Consider the following 18432-nt stretch of genomic DNA (forward strand, 5'->3'; position numbering starts at 1 on the left):
AATACTCCATAAGATCCAGCTGTAAGGCATTTTCTTAATTAGTGATTGATGGGGAAGAGCTCAACCTGTTATGGGTGATGTCATCCCTGGGCTGGTGGTCCTGGGTTCTACAAGAAAGCAGACTGAGCAAGCCATGAGGAGCAATACAGTAAGCAGCACCCTCCATGGCCTCTGCATCAGCTCTGCCTCCAGGTTCCTGTCCTGTTTTACTTCCTGATCTGACTTCTAATGCTAAAGATTCATATATTTTTGGAAGTTTATGAAAATACCTTAATTTTAATTGCTTTTGACAGAAGAAACCCAGATGTAGTGATTCATGCCTGTAATCCCAACACTTGGGAGACCAGAGCAGGAGGATTGTTGTGACCTCCAGGTCAGCTGAGATTATGAAGACAGACTCAACAAATCAATCAATAAAGTCAGAAGAACAAAGGAAATGATAATAAATTTTCTTAGTTTATCTTTCTACCAATAAAGTCATAAGATATCATTTGTATTTATTTGCTAACTAATTTATTGATTGATTTTTATGGAGGAAGGCGCCATAAAGGCAAAAGAACCCACAGCCCATAAAGTCAGAACGTAGCTCTCCCTAAAAGGATCAAATTTCACTTATGAACATAGAAACTTTAGTTTCTTTTGGTGTGAAATGATATTTTTAAAATTTTCCACCAACCACTTAAAAATATAATCAGCACCAGGCATGGTGGCACACACTTTTAATCCCAGCACTTGTAAGGTTTGGGAAAACAGATCTCTCTATGAGTTCAAGGCCAGCCTGATATATATTGTGAGTTCCAGGCTATACAGGGCTATGTAGTGAGACCATCTCAAACAAAACAAAACAAAACAAAGCAAAACAAAAAAGTCTTGTAAGTCATATGAAGTCGGGCAGCAGGCCCTATACCCTAGACTTGAGGATGCTGAGGGCTTCCAACTCCTTGTTTGGCCACAATCAAGAAATGAGAGCTAAAATTAAGAGGAGACAGAAAGGGCTTGGTATGGAGTGGGAAACCACATCCTTGCCTCAAGAGCTGGTGGGATATTGTGAACTTAACAATAGGGCAACACAAGAGCCAGGCAGGGATCTGACACAGAGACATGACTCAGGACACAGCAATGAGTTCAGTGTGGATCTCAAACGACAGGAAGCTCACACATGAGCACCTTTAAGACAATCAAAGCACTCGGTGCTGATGGTTTCCTTTTGTTGAATCCGAATTCTGCAGACCAAGAGATCTTGGAAGTAAGAGTTTACAGAGTCATCACAGATGCTAGTCAGAAAAAGAAAGGGCGAGGTCCTGGGGAAAGTCTTGCAGCTACAGGATGGGGGCAGTTAGAAGATGCCCCCAGTTCTCTAGCTTCCTTACGCCTTTGGGAAAGAAGGTGCAATAATCCACCCTGGCTGCAGAGCAGAGGGTGGGAAGATCTGGGGTACGAGGATGCTGTGTAGAAGATGTGCTTGTCGATTCTCAGTGATTGAGGACCTGAGCGGAGTATGATAACACATTGGTGGTGTTCTGTCTGGTGGTTTAGAGACAAGGGTTCACCATATGTTTAGGAAGGTGAAGTCTGACTTTCCTACTTGGTTGGTTGTTGTTGGTTTGGCTTAAACTGTTAGCCAAATAGTATCTTGTCATCTCTCCTCTCCATGTCTCATCCCTCCCTGCCTTCTAACTAAACCTTCAAACATCTCAGAATTTTCCCTCCTCACAGATCAACTCTGAGCTAACACTTAGCACCTAGAGTTAGCGCTGACTCAACGGATTTAAGTGTCCCCATCTCACAGACTGCCCTCCCTTCAGAAGCTGAGTCTGGATACTGTGCCCTACATTAGACCCTCTTTGGTCTTATCTGGCTTTAATCAGTCATGGGGGCATCCATAACATCCCTTCGGGTTCAATAATTTGCGAGTCAGCCCACAAAACTCAGGGAACACTTTGCTCATGCCTGTGTTATACCAACTAGGAAATGCAGATGAAAGAGAAGCAGAGAAGGGCTGGTGGTGGGGAAGTTCTCTTAGGGGATACAAGTCTCCCAGGACCTCCAAGTGGTTGTTAATCCAGAAGGTCTCCGAACTCCCATGTTTAAACCATTTTATGAAGGCTTTATCTTGTAGACATGATGAATTAAACCATGTGTCACTAGTAATTAGCTTACCCAGATATTCCCTACCTCCCTAGAGGGTAGAAATGAGGCTATACGTCTCAAGCTTCTTATAATGGGGTCTCTCTGAGAAGCCAGCCCCTATTCCAAAACTATCTAGGCTCTTGCCAAGAGTGACCTCAGAAGAACAAAAGATACCATTACCACTCAGGAAAACCCAAGGCTCTTAGGCGCCCCCTGTGAGGAACTAAGGACAAAGGCCAAATCTATATGCCATTATGTTACAGGAAATGCCACCCCAAAAGCTCCACCTACCCAAGCCATGCTGTAAAGCATTCCACTTACCCCCAGCTCAGCTCCAGGAGAATCTGGAAAATAACACTATCATCATCCCCATTGAGTTACAGAGGAAACTGAGGCACAGACTGGTAAAGTAACCTGCTAAGGTCACCCCACCAGTAAGTAAGAGCCAAGACTCAAACCCAGACTGGTGTACTGAGGCTCTAATTGTGTAACTGTCCCACTCTACCCGGGTAAGAAGCGATTCTGATGAGAGATGGAAAAGCCAATGGACAAAGCTCAGATCACCTCACACCAGTGCTTCTTGGCCAGGGAGACTCAGCGTGCCTGCCGCCGTCTAAATCATTTTGATAATCTTGACTGGGGTAGAAAGTCTGCTACTGGCATCTGGTAGGGAAAGCCCATAGGACACAAGACAGGCCCACATCAAAAGCTAATTTCCCTCCACGTCAGTGGTGCTGAGGTTGTCAAGGCCAGCTTTCTGTGTCTTCCGACCACGTTTGATGAAGGTCTCCTTAAACAGTTTTGAAAACTGTGAACCTTTTGAATACTTGAAACTATTTCATCATAGGTTCAAATATCTACAAGGATCTAGCTGGCAATGCATCACAAATACTGACAGCCAAGGAAAGTATTACTTCACTCTTCAAAATCCAAAGGAATCTGCAGTGTAGCAATATCAACCATCATCATCTATGACAGAAAAAACAAACAAGTTTTTCTCCTTGAACTTGTATTTCCACTTGACCTCTGCAGAACTGTATCCTAGCACTGTATATACGTGGATATATACGTGGATATGTTTTTTATCTGTGTACTTACGTATACACTTCAGTCTTTCCTGACCACCCTTTCATACTATAGTAACCAAGTATCTTGATTAGTTTCAGTTATTTCTGATTTTTTTTGACTGACCATAAGCCTTTAAGTGTTAATTTTCCCCCTTTGGATTAACTCTTACAATTAGACCAAAGAACAAAATATATTATCTATTTTAATAAACAATTATTTGATACTCAAAGTAATTGATTTTGGAACTTCATCCCCGGGGACATAAGGCAGGATTTTTAAAGTCCTTTAAACGTTTCTTACTGCTAGACTGATAAAAACCAGCATCTGTTTTATGTGGCACTTTTGATTTTTATAAATGCCCTGGAGGTGGAAGGAGTTTCATTACAACGAACCACCCATTCTTTGAATTTTTCTGAATTCACTGTTAAAAGTTATCCTGTGATCGTTATCCAGGTGATCCATCTGCTGACAGTTCAATTACACTCTCCTTCCATTTTGTTGTAAGCCAGCGTTAGAGTCTTAATGTCTTCCATTTCTGGGATACACACCATGAAGACAGAACAAAAGCTTCTCAGAGGACTATTAATTACACCCCTGGCATTTCTCCAGGAGCGCTATGTTAACCCAAGATACTGAAAATGGGCAGGTACATTAAAACATTATTAATTCTAATACATCTTTTCCAGTATTATATTTTTATAAAGGGATTTTTATCTTATAACAAGTTTGAATATTGCTTTCAATGAAACTTTGAAGCTTCAGATTTAACTCCTTTAATTTATAGAAATGCACATTGTGTGATGTCACTCGGAGCCACAGGTTCCTGCCATCAACTAAAGCAGCCACATCAGAGTCTGACCTGTAACTTTTCAATTCAGTAAGCACATTATAATGTATCCCAATGACATCTCTTTAGGCCTTCATTTATATTTTTCCTCTCTTGTTTTCCTCATTATTTTTAATTCTAAGAAAAGTAGAGATACAGCACAGGTATATAGGATAGGTAGATAGACAGTTGGATGGATTGATAGACAGACAAATAGTGTTCTGGCTTGGATCTTGAATACTTCCTAAAGGCTCACGTGCCAAGGGCTTGGTCTCTAGTCCACAGCACTCTTGCAAAGTATAGATGTGTGAACGGGAGATGGGGTTGGGTAGAAGTTGGGTCAGTTGGGGTGTGCCCTTAAAAGGTCCCATTCCGGGCGGTGGTGGCTCACGCCTTTAATCCCAGCACTTGGGAGGCAGAGGCAGGCAGATTTCTGAGTTTGAGAGTTTGAAGCTAGCCTGGTCTACAGAGTGAGTTCCAGGACAGCCAGAGCTACACAGAGAAACCCTGTCTCGAAAAAAAACAAAACAAAACAAACAAACAAACAAAAGGTCCCATTCCTTCCTCTTTCTTTGCTTCTTAGTTACCATAAGGAGAGCAGGCCAGGCCGTCTATGGCACATGGTATGGTTATGATGACCTTTGCAGTTAAAAACCCAAAGCAAGGGCCATGTGGCCTCAGACTGAAGCGTCTGAAACTGTGACACACAACAGAGGTTCCTTCCTCCAGGTGTCACAACAGAACACTGTTTTGCATAAACAGGTGACCAGATAGATAATAGTAGACTGATAGATGGTAGGCAGTTGGGCAGGCAGGCAGACAAGCAGACAGACAGGCAGTAGTGTAACTCCGAAGAGTCCTAACGTCATGAGGTTTGACCCCTTTAGCAATTTAAAAATATATGTACCAGGATCTGTCACTTTCACTACTTCCTAAGGATGCTCTTTGCTCTTTATTAGAGCATGGTCCCTAAACAGTGACATATACTCTGAAGAAAGTTATGGTTGCTTATTGGGACACACCTTGATTTTGCCTATGTGTTAAACAGCCAAGAACAAAATCCTCCATTTCCAATGCCTTGTTTTGCTTTTAAAATATTGTATATAATGATGTGTAACATGGAATATATTTGGCCTTTGTCCTCATGTTTTTGCACACAGCTCCTAAAGCCTTTAAATTTTCTAATCAGAGTGTCTGGTTTGCAGTGAGCGCCTTCTGATTGTACCTTATATGATGCCAGTGAAGTGGCTTAGGATGGAATCTCTAGATAGCCTTGGATTGAAGCCTATCACCAGGAGGACCAAGTGATTTCAGGATTCGATGTTATCCCTGTTCACTGACTCCAGGGAAGACTGGCTAGAGACTGAACTATAGCAAAACACTTATCCAGGGCTAATGCTACATGCCTTTAATCTCAGCTCTCTGGAGGCAGAGGCAGGTAGATTCTGTGAGTTCCTGCAAAGCCAGTTTAGTCTGAATATCGAGCTCCGGGTTAGCCAGGGCTACACAGTGAGACTCTTGTCTCAGAAAAACAACAAAAACAAACAACAACCAAAAAAAGCCTTTTGAACCAGCAACAGGATGGGCTTCTAGGCTAGTGGCCACCTGTATGGTGAGAGGGTACTTGCCTCCAGACTGCTCCTATGTACCTCTGTCTGGTTATCTATCTGCAGTCGTCCCATCCATGCTGGCAAATGTGAGTGAGGTAGTTCCCAGAGTTCTATGAGCCATTATGGAAAATGATAGATGTTAAGGAGGAAGTCATAAGGATGCCTGACTCATCCATCTGTGAGAAATGTGAGAAGCCCAGACATGTGAGACAAGGCAGAAACAAGGCAGGAGAATGCTCCAGGGGAGCAACTGGTTAGTATGCAGCACTTACATGGGAAGCAGGGTGGGGGAGGAGGTGTAGCTCTGCCGTTAACTTCATCTCCAGAAGAGGTGGGGGGGCAGAGGGAGATAAGTGCATCTCATAGAATGAGCCCGTAACTTATTAGATTTGACCCTAACTCCAGACACACCATAGTTTAGCTGTAAATCGATTGTAGGATGCATAGCAAGGAATTACAGAGAAAAAACACCCCTGTGTACCCTGTGTCAAGAGTATCTCTTTTGAGACTCTAGAGGAAAGTATCTTTATTAGAATATATAAACAGAGAAGGCCTGCAGCCCTTCCTCAGGCTTGTAACACGTCCATCAAAAGGGGCTTTGAAGACACACGTGTTTCTAACAGATTTCTAACATTCAGATAGTTGCTCTGTCGTGTGGTCTAAAGAATCTTGCGCCTGAGCCAAAATCCTGAAGGCAGATCAAGAAAGAGAAGAACGTGCCTTTCCTCTGTAAACTGGGAGAAGGGTGGGAACGCCTTGCCTGCTAAGCCTTTGCTTTTTTTTTTTTTTTTCAGGAAGATTAGTATTATGAAAGAGAACACTGATAACCACGCCCAGACATGGAGGCGCTGGGCTCCCTGGAGGATCTGTGGGCTCAGCCTGGAAACAGCTTGTTAGACCACCTGGCTTTTACAAAAACCAGAGCTCTGTCCACGTTGGTTGTATGCTTGTTTGTTTAATTAAACATAAACATTTGTTTAATGAAATGTATCTTTGATATGACATTCCTTTGCATATTCTACTTGATATTCCCTTGTGTGAAAACGCCATGAGTGTTTAGCCTGGGTTCTAATTGGTGGGAGTGTAAGTTGTTTTCAGGCTTCCCTCGAACTAGAGATCATGTGGCAAGGACTTCGATACACCCTTTGGCGTACCTGTGGGAGAATGTGTGGTGATAAAATCTTAGCAGTGGGGCTGCTGGGTCAGAGCAGCAATAGCTACAGTTCCTGCAGTGTTATGAACTACATGTGAAGGGTCCCTCACAAACTCATATGCTGACTGCTTAGTCCCTATGTGGTGGTCCTATTTGGGGAGGTTCTAGAAGCATTAGGAGATGGGACCTCACTGGAGGAAGGTCACTGTGTGTCCTTGGGAGCTCTGCCTTGCTCAGAGTCCCTCCCCTTCCCCGCCACTGCTTCCTATCTTCTGTGATGTCAAGAAGCCCCTCCACACCTTGCTACTGCCATGGTGTTCTACCCAAGTGCCTAGGGCTGAGCAAGAGACAACATGCAGAATATTCCCTTCCCTTTACGGTGCTTTGGAGGCAAGATCTTGCTATCTAGCCCAGGCTTGCTTCAGATTTATTAAGTAGACCAGACTGGCCTTAAACTTGCTGCAATCCCATCTCTGCCTCCCAAGTCCGGGATAAAAGTCACACTCTCCTTGCCTTTAAGTTTTTCTCTCAGCTGGCTTGATCAAAGCCACACAAGAGAAAGTAGAACAGAAAATTGGTACCAGGAGTGAGGGCATTGTTGTATCTGCCTGAAAATGTTATCGTTAAGCCTTTGGAACTGGTTTGAGAGAGGCATTTAAGTTTGGAGAAGCAGGCTGGTAAGCCTGGGATTCGGTCAGCAAAGCACAGTGGGAGATTCTGAAGACCACAGAGGACCACAATGCTGATAAAAGCATGGGCTCATAGCTTTCAAGGTAGAAGTGAGGGCTCTATTAGGAATTGGATGATAAGTCATCCACGTTCTGTCTGACAAATACCTTGTCCATACTTTGTATTCTGAGATGGAGGCTGGATTAAAAGTAACAGTTTAATAAATTTGGTGGGGAAAATGTCCAGAGAGCACACATACTATTCAGCTCTGTGGCACAGATTATTATGCTGGACACTTTTATCCAGGTTCCAGGTCAAGAGTGAGCACTGGGAACCCAAAGAAGCAGAAAGATTTGAAAGTGTGCAGTCTGGCCAGTTTAAGAATGAATAGAAGCCAGTGAACATGGAGGATGTGGTTGTTGACAAGGGCAGCGATATCCCAAAACCACAATGAAAACAAAAGCAAGCAGAAGCCACACAACTTTTCCCTGAGACAATAGGAAAATCACCTTGAGTTACTTCAAAACTGCTCTGCCCTGCCCCGAATACCCAGTTTTATCTCAACTGGAAAGTTGCTTTCAGAAGATAGCTAAGGTGTTCTCTCAAGTTTAGGGTCACAGCTTCACAGATAGTAGTGCCCCACTGTCCTCTGTAAAGGTTATACCTATTTATCCCCCCAGCACCGTGAAGGGCGTGCCTACTCCCTTCAGTCTGGCCAACACACTGATCACCTTTGCCAAGAGGAGGGGTAGAACCCCGCCTCTCATTGTACTCCCGTTCCCTACTCTTCTCTGCACACAGTCTGCCTCCACCATCTTTGTTTACAGCCCACCGTGGTTCCTTTTTCTGGCAATAGGCTCTGTGTGCCTTTTGTCCTTTTTTCTGGTGACTTAGCCTTTTTCTTGAATTGTATTGGCATTTACTGGGGAAATTGTCTGCTTTTCTGTTAGAAGCAATATAAATACTTTCCCTTAGCCTGTCACTCGCTTGAATTTGGTCTTTGGTTTTGTGTGTGCATTGTGTGGAGATTCTTAATTTTCAAATACTCAAATTCATCCGATCTTTTTTATAGCTTATGAATGTCAGGTCACGCTTAGAACTATTTATTCTGAAATTATTATTCCTTTTAATTTTCCCATTACCCTCCCCCATTATTTAAAACTTCTTGGTTCATCTGGAATTTACTTTGATGTATATCGAAGAAAGTACTGCCCATCAGAATGACAGACAGGAGTCTAACTTTGCAGACACCTCGATTTCCCAAGGTCTTGTACTAAGGTATACCTTTCTCTCCTGATAGGAAATTCTCTTTTAGAACATGTCGTCCTTCAAAGTAGAATTGCCTCATTAATATCAGCACTGACTCATGTTTAGGAATGAACTCAGAGTTTTCTGGCTCTTCTGTGCAGGGGGACAAGTGGGGACATGTGAATGCCACAGCACTAGAGGGGACGTTAGATGATACCTTTCTGGACTCAGGTCTTGCCTTCTATGTAGCTGAAGCAAGGTATCTCTTGATTGCATATTCCAGGGTAGCTAGTCCATGAACTGGTGGATAAATGATTTCCCTGTCTCTGCCACCCTTCCACCATTGGAATGCTGGGATTACAGATGCTAAAAAGTATGTGTGTGCATCTGTGTGTTCAGGTGGATGTAAGTACATGTGTATGTGTGTATATGCATCTGTGTGTATCCAGAAGGCAGAGAACAACCTTGCATGTTGCTTTCAGGAGCAATCTACCTTGCTTTTTGAGATCGGATCTCTCATCGGCCTTGAGCTCAACAAGGCTCAGCTGAATGGCCAATGAGCCCTAGAGGTCCACCTAGCTCCACTTCGCCACGTTGGGAGCTCCACTGGAGCTCCACTATGTCTGGCTTTGTTACATGGTTCCTGGAATCTAACTCAGGCCCTTATGCTTGCACCCTCTCATTAGCACATATCTTGTTCAAAGCTTGAACACTGTATCACTTTGCTACTCAAATCCTAGATTTTATCATTGAAATGCTTCAAATATTATGCTCTTTGTATGCAGCTATATAAAATAATAATAATATATTGGCTTACATTTTCAGTATTAAAATAAAGGTTAAATATACAGCCCAGCTTGTGCCATTTCATTTGCATACAGCTTCATGCTTTCAAATGTGAGAGACCTCTAAGCAGCAAGCGTATCAGAGTTCTGTTGAGAGCAGCAAGAGCTATGGGTGTAGCCTCTGCCCGCCAGCCCCCCAGGCTGGTGAGGGTTAACCCTGCCTTGACTCACATCACAATTTCCTTCCGTGTCTGCTCCAGCATCATGTACTGGGTCCACTCCTGGGTACTCTCATATGTCTTTGACTGATCCACAATCTTCTGGAACATTGTCCTTTTCCTGAAAGACACATCGGTTTGGTAAAGAGGTCAAGTACAGTGGGGCAGCAAGCAGCTCAGTGGTGGTGCACACCTTTAAACCCAGCACTCGGGACACAGAGGCAGGCAGGTCTCTGAGTTCAAGGCCAGCCTAGTCTATAGAGTGAGTTCCAGTACAGAGGGCTACACAGAGGAACTCTGTCTTGACTACCCCACCCCCCAAAAAATGAGGCAACAAGTGGGCTGCTAACATGGGCTGTTTCCATTGGGGAAGCTATTAAATTCATACAGTTAACAAAACAACATGGAAAAAACTCCAGCCTTGAAATAAAGACTAGGTTCTAGACTAGATATCAGTGATCTATGTGTTTAGGAAATCTGTTTCTCTCTAGGATGGATGTAGGAACATCTTTCTTACAAGGACGGGCCTGAAGTAAAACAAAGATCAATAGGAACTATGGTATTTGCTACAATAGCCATTGCTACCATTAAAGATTTATTTATTTATTTTATGTGTATGAGTACTTCCATCGCTGTCTTCAGACACACCAGAAGAGGGCATCAGATACCATTACAGATGGTTGTGAGTCACCATGTGGTTGCTGGGAATTGAACTCAGGACCTCTGGAAGAGCAGTCAGTGTTCTTAACCACTGAACCCTCTCCTCAGCCTCCCCCCCCCCCCTTGCTACTATTAAAGTGAGGAGAAATACCCACTTGAAGTATAAGGCCAGGTCTGTGGCAATGATTGCAATGTCCATCATGTGGATGGCATGCTCATGCTGCCGGCGATTCAGGTTCTGAAAGATATTCAGGCTCTAAAGAAAAGAATTAGACCAAGTTTGAGAGATGATGCTGGTGGTAAGGTCACTCTTCTTCCGGTGGCCGCCCAAAGTGACGGCAGACAGTGACAGCCTCAGCCAATGGCAAGAAGGCTGCCTGCAGATGGGCATCACCCTACCTCCTCTCTCAGCAGTGTTTTGCCAAACTCCAAATGATGCCTTTCCAAGATGGAGGATCCATGGAGCTTGGCCAGGGGGTTCTGTGATCTAAATGAGAGAAAGAGACAGACAGACAGACAGAGACAGACTAAATGTGAATATCAGCATAGAATGGGTAAGACGGAGACTAAAGTCATTCTAACCCAGTCCTGCCATCTCCTAATTCTGTAGGCAGATGCCGAAGGAGAAGGAGCAGGAAGGATCTTGCACAAAATAAAAACAGAGCAGTAGAAGAAGAGGAGCAGATGTCAAGCATCCTAACTTTGCCTTTGCCTTTCTTCACAAGTGACTAAGAACCCCTTGTGGGTCATGGACCTTTTAGACACGAGTATATCCCAAACCGCTATCTATCCCCTGGACACACCACACTCACACACACACACACACACACACACACACACACACACACACACACACAGGAAAATGTGTTGAACATAGCTGAGTTTTAGGGAAATTCCCACGAGAAAGAAGTGTTTGTTCTTTTTTTTTTTAATTCGGTAAATATTTGCTGAACACTTATAATGCTATGCTTAGCACTCAGAGTCCTATCGTGTAAAGCATAGCACGATGCTTGGAGCAGCCTAGGAGAGGGAGAAGATATGGAGAAGAATGAATTCTAGTGCTCAGAGTGTCTTACAGGTCACGGGCCTGAGTGGAAACCCGGTGTTCTCATGTAACATGAGTGAGCGGTTTAGGTTTCTCATGTGTCACTTTGACACAAGCCGAGGTCATCTGGGAAGAGGGAATCTCAACTGAAAAAAATGCCTCCATCAGATTGGCCTGTAGGTAAGTCTATGGGGGCCTTTTCTTGATTATTGAAAGGGCCACCTGTAGGCAGGTGGTCCTGGGAGGGATAAGAAAGGTATCTGACTGGAAACCTCAGGAGTAAGCCAGTAAGCCAAGCCCTTCCAGTTCCTGCCTCCAGGTTCCTGCCTTGAAGTTCCTGCCCTGCCTTTCCTCAGTAACGGACTATAACCATTTTCTCCTCCATCTTGCTTTTGGTCATGGTGTCTTTCATGGCACCAGAAACCTAATTAAGACACTGAGGTAACACCTGTGCTCTACCCGTGCTCAAAGCCTATCATAAGGTTTCAGTGAGATCGTGCTTCAAGGACAATGCCTCAGAGGTCAACTGGAGTATAAATTTGGTTAGGATGCAGGATGCCTTTTTTTTTTTTTTTTAATGAAACTCATGATCTCCCACCAGGAGCATTACAAATGCAAGGTGAATGAACGAACTTTTACAATTACTAACCTGTTAGTTCAAATTAGCTCCACACATAAGACAGGGAATGGGAGGGTAAAAAAGACATCATCCTACTGCCACAATAACAAACCATCACTGACTTAGTGGTGTAAAACAATAAAATGCACCTTCTTTTAGCTCTGGAGTTCAAATAGCTAATGTGGGTCCCAGGGTGTGCTCCTCCTCGAGGCCCTGGAGGAGAGTCTGCCTCTGTGTCCCTTCCCTCTTCTGGAGCCCACTCACATCCCTTGCTGGTAGGCCCTTCTAACATCTTCAAAGACAGCAGATTGAATCTTATCTTTTACTAACTTCCTGCCTCCTCCTCACCAGGACCCTTGGGACTGCAGAAGCCCTGCACATCATCCTGGTTTATATCCCAAGCTTCTGGACTCAATCACAACTGAGAAGTCCCCTTCTGAATGTCAGTCAACATCTATGGGCTCCTGGATTTGGGATGTGGACATCTTCAGGAAATCATCACTTCTTTTAATATAGGACTGGGCCTAAACCCTGAGATCTAGGTAAAATGGAAGCTCGGGACAGTGGGGCTTCCTCTGGTAAGTCAGTCTGGGGACAGTGAAGATCTGGGTAATGGATCTGGGTGGGGGATAGATAGAGGAGTGGGGGCCCAGTAAGGCCTGACTCACTTCATCTGGTAGAGGTTGTTCGTGCCTCTGTGGTCGATGTCATGACAGAAGGCAGCAGTGACCATGGCCAAGGCCTCCAGATCAGTGAAGTACCGCTTCAGCTTTCCTGTCTGGAAGGATATTAGAGGTCTAAGCCCACCACCATTTAGTGGGATGGAAGCAAGGCAGAAAGACAGGTGGACAGGGCAAGACTGGGATCCACACGTGTAAGTCTGCTTGCTTGTTTTAGTTCCTTACATAATATCTCAAGTATCCCAGGCCTGCCTAGAACTCATTTTAAAATTTTTGCACACTCTCTCTATCTCTGTCTGTCTCTCTCTCTCTTATGTGTGTGTGCACACGCACACACACACACTCACACATGCATACATGCTCACCTGTGTACCTGTATGTGCCACAACACATACATGAAGGTCAAAGAACAACCTTTGAGATCTGGCCAAGACAGCACACACAGGCACATATGTACATGCACATACACATGCACCCAGCATACACAAACTGCACACATATACACACCACATATACATACTACACTGCATACACATACACACTATACATATACCACACACACAGACACACATACATGCACACCCCACACTGCACACACACACACACATACACACACACCACACTGCACATACATACACACCATACATATACCATACACAGATACAGGTGCATACATACCACACAAATACCACATACAGACACAGGCACACACACACACACACACACGTACACACACACAGAGGATTCGGGGAGGGAAGAAAGGAGAGAAGAAGAGAGGAGATGGGATGAAAAGGAAAGAAAATGAAAAAAAAAAGCCAAATTTAAGATAGCTGTAATTGTCACTTTGTGGTGGCCTGCCAGAACTCCTGCTTCCAAGCCCTAGTATGTAGGCATTGCCAGGCCTGAGGGGAAGGAATGTAGATAAGGAACCTGACCCCAGCAGGAAGCTGCAGAACAACCTATCTAGAGATACACTTTTGATGAGATATAATGGGCCCTGAAATTTCTGAGTCAAAAATATTGACGCAAACATACCAAGGCCACTCAAAGACACTGTAGCAATGTTTGCCCTAGTTAAAAAAAAAATTAAAAAGCAGCCTTAATATCCAACAGTAGGGTGTTGGGAAAGGAATGTAATTACAGTCATCCTCTGTATTAACGGGCTCCATAACTGTGGATATAATCAGTCGTGGATCCAAAAGACATTTTTAAATTGTCTTCCAGGAGCGTGAGGATGTAGCTCAATAGAATACTTGCCTCGCTTAAGTGAAGCCCTGGGTCCCATCCCCAGCACTGTTTAAACCAAGAATGGTGTCACACCCTCTAATCCCAGCACTCAGGAGGTAGAAGCAAGAGAATCAGAAGCATAAGGTCATCTTGGCCTACATAGAGAGTTCGAGGCCAGCTTGGACTACATGAATCCTGTTTTTAAAAAATTATGCTTATACCAATATTTTTTTTGTTGCTGTTCTCTAAGCAATGGAGCAAAACACCTTATAGTGTTTCCATTACATTAGACATCGTAAGTAATCTAGATGTTGATTAAAGTATCCAGAAGGAGGTTGGCATGGTGGTGCATGCCTGTAATCCCAGTACTTAGGAGGCTGAACCAGGACAAGCATGGCATCAAGGTCAAGCTGAGCGACATACCAAGACCTGATCTCAAACAAGAATATGTAGGAGGTACAGGTTACATACAAATACTCTACTGTTTTATATAAGAAACTTGACTGTACACAAGTTTTGGTTTTAGGAAGTGTTCTAAAACACCCCACCCCCACCCCCCAGAGATGAGTTTAGGCTACACCACTTTAGCTGGCTCATAGCAGATTGCACACATGTACCTGCCCAGAAGCTATCTGGATTCTCAAATGAAAGATACACGTACACACACACACACACACACACACACACACACACACACACAAACTTATTTTTTGAAATGGCTTGGCTATTCAAGGGCTTGGCAGTTCTAAGTCTCCTGAGGCTAACATGCTTTTCCCTCCCATAATCCTGGCTCAACACCTTCTAAATCTACTTTTAATTTGCTGCTTGTTGCCTTCTGTGAGGTCCATTGATATTTGCTGCCCAAGACGCTTCTGGGCATCCCTTCCAGGGGCTACTTTCCCTTTACTCCTATGTTTCAGATGATCTTCCCTTTGCAGCTCTAAATCTGATTTGTCTCCCCCACCCACTGCCCCCAAGTCATAGCAATTCTAGCCCATGTAACTCTAAGGGTTCTGCCCCATCTTCCTTTGCCTAGCCGTTGGCTGCTGGCATATTTATTGATTGTTCAAAAACGTATTGGGGACAAGGACTTTCAGCATTTGGACACACAGATTACTGATTGAATCAAAGCATTAGAACCAATCTCTAACACCTGACACATACATGCACACACGCCCACACGCACACATGATCGTAAAGGACAACTGTTTTATGTAGCAATAAAATTACAAATGGGTGAACCTTTGAGACGCTGCGCTAAGTGAAAAAAGCTAGGCACAAAAGAACAAGTACTTTATGATTCCAACAGCAGCAGCATCTAGAGTAGTCAAGCTTACATAGAGAGCAGCTTACAGGGGGTTCCCAAGACCTGGAGAAATAGGCATTATTGTTTAATGAACACAGAACTGCTGTCTGAGAAGGCGAACATTCTAGAGATGGTTGTGGCAAAGACAACACAACATTGTGAGCGTACTTAATAACACTGGATTATACACCTAAAAAATAACGTCAGTGGTCAGTTTCATGTCGTAGATAGTAGAAAATGTGTTTTATGTGGTTGGGAGCAGCCCCGCTTATACACTGAAGGCCTAAATCAGCCATAGGCCTAAAGTCAGCTATAGGCCTGACATACATGCCTGCTAGCACCAAGTCTCTGTGGAAAACCACTGCAACAGATAGCTGGGAGTTATTGAAAACAGACAGCTTTGGTGGAAGGCTGCCAAGCCTGGCTAGTCATAAGGCCTTGTAGATGGGTAACCTTGGTGGATAGTACCAACTTAGATAAAGACAAGTGAATCATAGGCGGAGTCATAGTGGTCTGTCCCCTGAACCTTCACCCAGCTGACACTCTGTTCTGGAAGAGATCTGTACTCCCCCTGAACACCTACGCTCCTGCGTCATCCCCTTCCCCACATCCTGCCTTTTTGTGTATATAACCTGTGTGTGCAAAAGTAAAAATTACGATCTGATCAGATTATAGACAGGTCGTCATTCCTTTCATCTTTGCCTGCTCCCCCCACTTTCTTTCAGGTGACCTCCCCGGACCCCTGTTTAATGTCCTGCTGGACAGGACATTATGTGTGTATGAGGTTATATAATTAAAGAATCTTGGGGCTGCAGAAGTGGCTCAGCAGTTAAAAAAACACTGGCTGCTCTTGCACAAGACCTAGGTTCAATTCTCAGCATCCACATGATCTGAAACTCTAGCTCCAAGGGATCTGATGCCCTTTGCTGGTCCCTTTGGGTACTGCACACACATGGTACACTTACATCCATGCAGACAAAACACTCATCCAAAGGGGGGGAAAATAAATCTTTAAAAAAGAAAAAACTGATTGTCGTATGCAATTGAAGAACATAAAAATGTATGATATATATTTTCAAATAAAATATTATATATTGTTTCATTGATCTTAAAAATAAATGGCATGTGCGTTCTCTCTCTCTCTCTCTCTCTCTCTGTCTCTCTTTTTGTGTATTATTAAAAAGTTTAGTAAGATTTGTACACTTTTCTATTCTTGGAATTTTTTGTTGTTTGTGTTTTGAGAGTCTTGCTAGATGGTGCAGGCTAACCTGAGTGCTGTGATTACAGGCTTGCTCACCACGCCGTTTAGTCACGGACCTCTTTTTTTATGCCTGTGTTACTTCTGCAATTCTTTTTTTCTTTTTTTAAATCAGTGCTAGAAATTGAACCTCCTAAGCAAGTACTCCATCACTCAACTACAGTCCCAGACAGAATGTTGCAATTCTTAAAAGTCAATAAATAAAAATCGCCATGCCATGGCTGTCAAGTGGGCCAGTCTCCCCCACCCCACGGCACTCCGTACCACCAGCAAGGAGAACATGGTCTGCCCCACGTTGAAGCCGTGTCGCCAGTTGTGGTAAGTGATCCGCCGGTAGCCTTTGCTTAGCGAGTACATGAAGCGCACGAGAGCCTGTGAACACACATGTCAATGAGACATGTACCTGTCCAGGGTGGCCAAGTCCTCGCTCAGGAGACCCAAGATGCTCCAACCCGATCACTGACCCAGATCGTGGGAAGTAGGCACAGATGCAGAAGCACCAGAAAAGTACTGTACTGCTCGTCACTATGAAGGCAGGTGTTAGAGCCAAGGAGGCCATGAGCTGCCCACATCCTCCACGGGCTGAGCTTCGGCAGTGATTTCTAAATGTGCCAGGATGCAATGAGCCCTGGGAGAAAGGACTGTTTAATCTCATGGTTCTCCAGCTGGAGTGTACTTCAGAATCACTGGGGGTCCTTTTACTGTCAGAGTCCTCAGAGATGGTAACACACTGATGTGCCCGCATCTGTGGGGTGTGAGGTGTGTGAAGCATATTGCCAGTCTGACAGTGTCTTGGGTTGTACGGATGTAGTCTGGGACAGCCCTTTGAAAACCACTACTTTAATCAAAGTCTAGGAGGTCTGGAGCACCAGCCTCCTTCCCACGCTGCCTCCCACTGAGTACCTTTGAAAGGATTCCTGCAGTGAAGGATCCTGTTTCCAGGAACTTAACTAATATCTCCCACCCACATGAGAGCTTCTGGGCCCCAGTCCAGACGAGCAGTGCCTTCTCTACCAGACGAAGTCAGACAGGCTCTAGGCACAAACTCTAAATCCCAAATGCAGGGCACATACGCTTTCCACATGTTCTACAGACCAAGCTGTTCCTTTAAAATCAAAGAAGGAGGGAGGCCAGTGATCTGAGTGTGGTAGCTCCCGGGACCCAAAAGTCACAAGTTCAAGGCCAGGCTGCACCACGTGATGAGCTCTAGCTAGGGCTGCAAAGGGAGGGAAGGCGAGCAGCTCGGGGCCTCACCTCTTGTGGGATGTGGAACTTGTCCACCACTCTGAGCTCATAGTACATCTGTATGCCGCACTTCACCAGCTCCAGCTCCGTGAGGGGCAGGTCACTGAAGTGAAACTTGTTGATTTCGTATTTCTCGGCATCTGGAAGTTCTCCTTGCTGCATTGGAGTGGAGTTTCAGTGATTAAAGAACATGATGTGCTCCTGGGCCGCTGCCCCAGATCTGCCCAGGAAAGCCAAGCAGGAACGGCGGGAGGGGGGATGTTGGGGGCGGGGAGAGATGGAGAGATGCTTAAGCCCTATCGCACCAAAGTCAGGCTGCTCACCAGGATCTCAGCCAGCTCCTCCTCCTCACATTCCCATGGCTCTTTGCCATACACCTCTCTGGTTTTCTGCCATGCCCCAAAACAGCAAAGAAAATGCAATAGGTTATTGCCTTAAGAACCCACAGAGACCCCCACGTCCCACTTTTGCTTTGGTCCCTCCTCCAGCAGAAGCGCCCAATCGGAGGCTGCTGTTCAGCTCCGGAGCTATGGAGCCATGGAGTCCTACATTCAAATTCAGGCTGAATGCCTGAATCTCAACCTCCTCTTCTGTTAAATGGGGATAACAAAACCTGGAATTGATCATTTGTGCTTGGAGTGTGTGTGTGTGTGTGTGTGTGTGTGTGTGTGTGTGTGTGTGTGTG

The 18432-nt window shown here is 44.6% G+C and overlaps 1 protein-coding gene across 1 annotated transcript in view; it reads right to left on the minus strand.

Moving 5' to 3' along the window:
* Positions 1-18432, minus strand: part of Pde6a (phosphodiesterase 6A) — a 64190-nt gene that overhangs the window by 11074 nt on the left and 34684 nt on the right. Inside the window, exons 11-17 of the mRNA XM_028774225.1 lie at positions 18071-18136; positions 17757-17903; positions 16767-16874; positions 12700-12809; positions 10767-10854; positions 10523-10623; positions 9721-9828 (exon numbers count right to left, since the gene is read on the minus strand). Of these exons, the coding sequence (XP_028630058.1) occupies positions 9721-9828; positions 10523-10623; positions 10767-10854; positions 12700-12809; positions 16767-16874; positions 17757-17903; positions 18071-18136 (728 nt within the window). The remainder of the gene's footprint in view (positions 1-9720; positions 9829-10522; positions 10624-10766; positions 10855-12699; positions 12810-16766; positions 16875-17756; positions 17904-18070; positions 18137-18432) is intronic.

This window comes from Grammomys surdaster, unplaced genomic scaffold, assembly GCF_004785775.1.
Source record: "Grammomys surdaster isolate TR1022 unplaced genomic scaffold, NIH_TR_1.0 239, whole genome shotgun sequence".
NCBI classification, from domain to species: Eukaryota; Metazoa; Chordata; class Mammalia; order Rodentia; family Muridae; genus Grammomys; species Grammomys surdaster.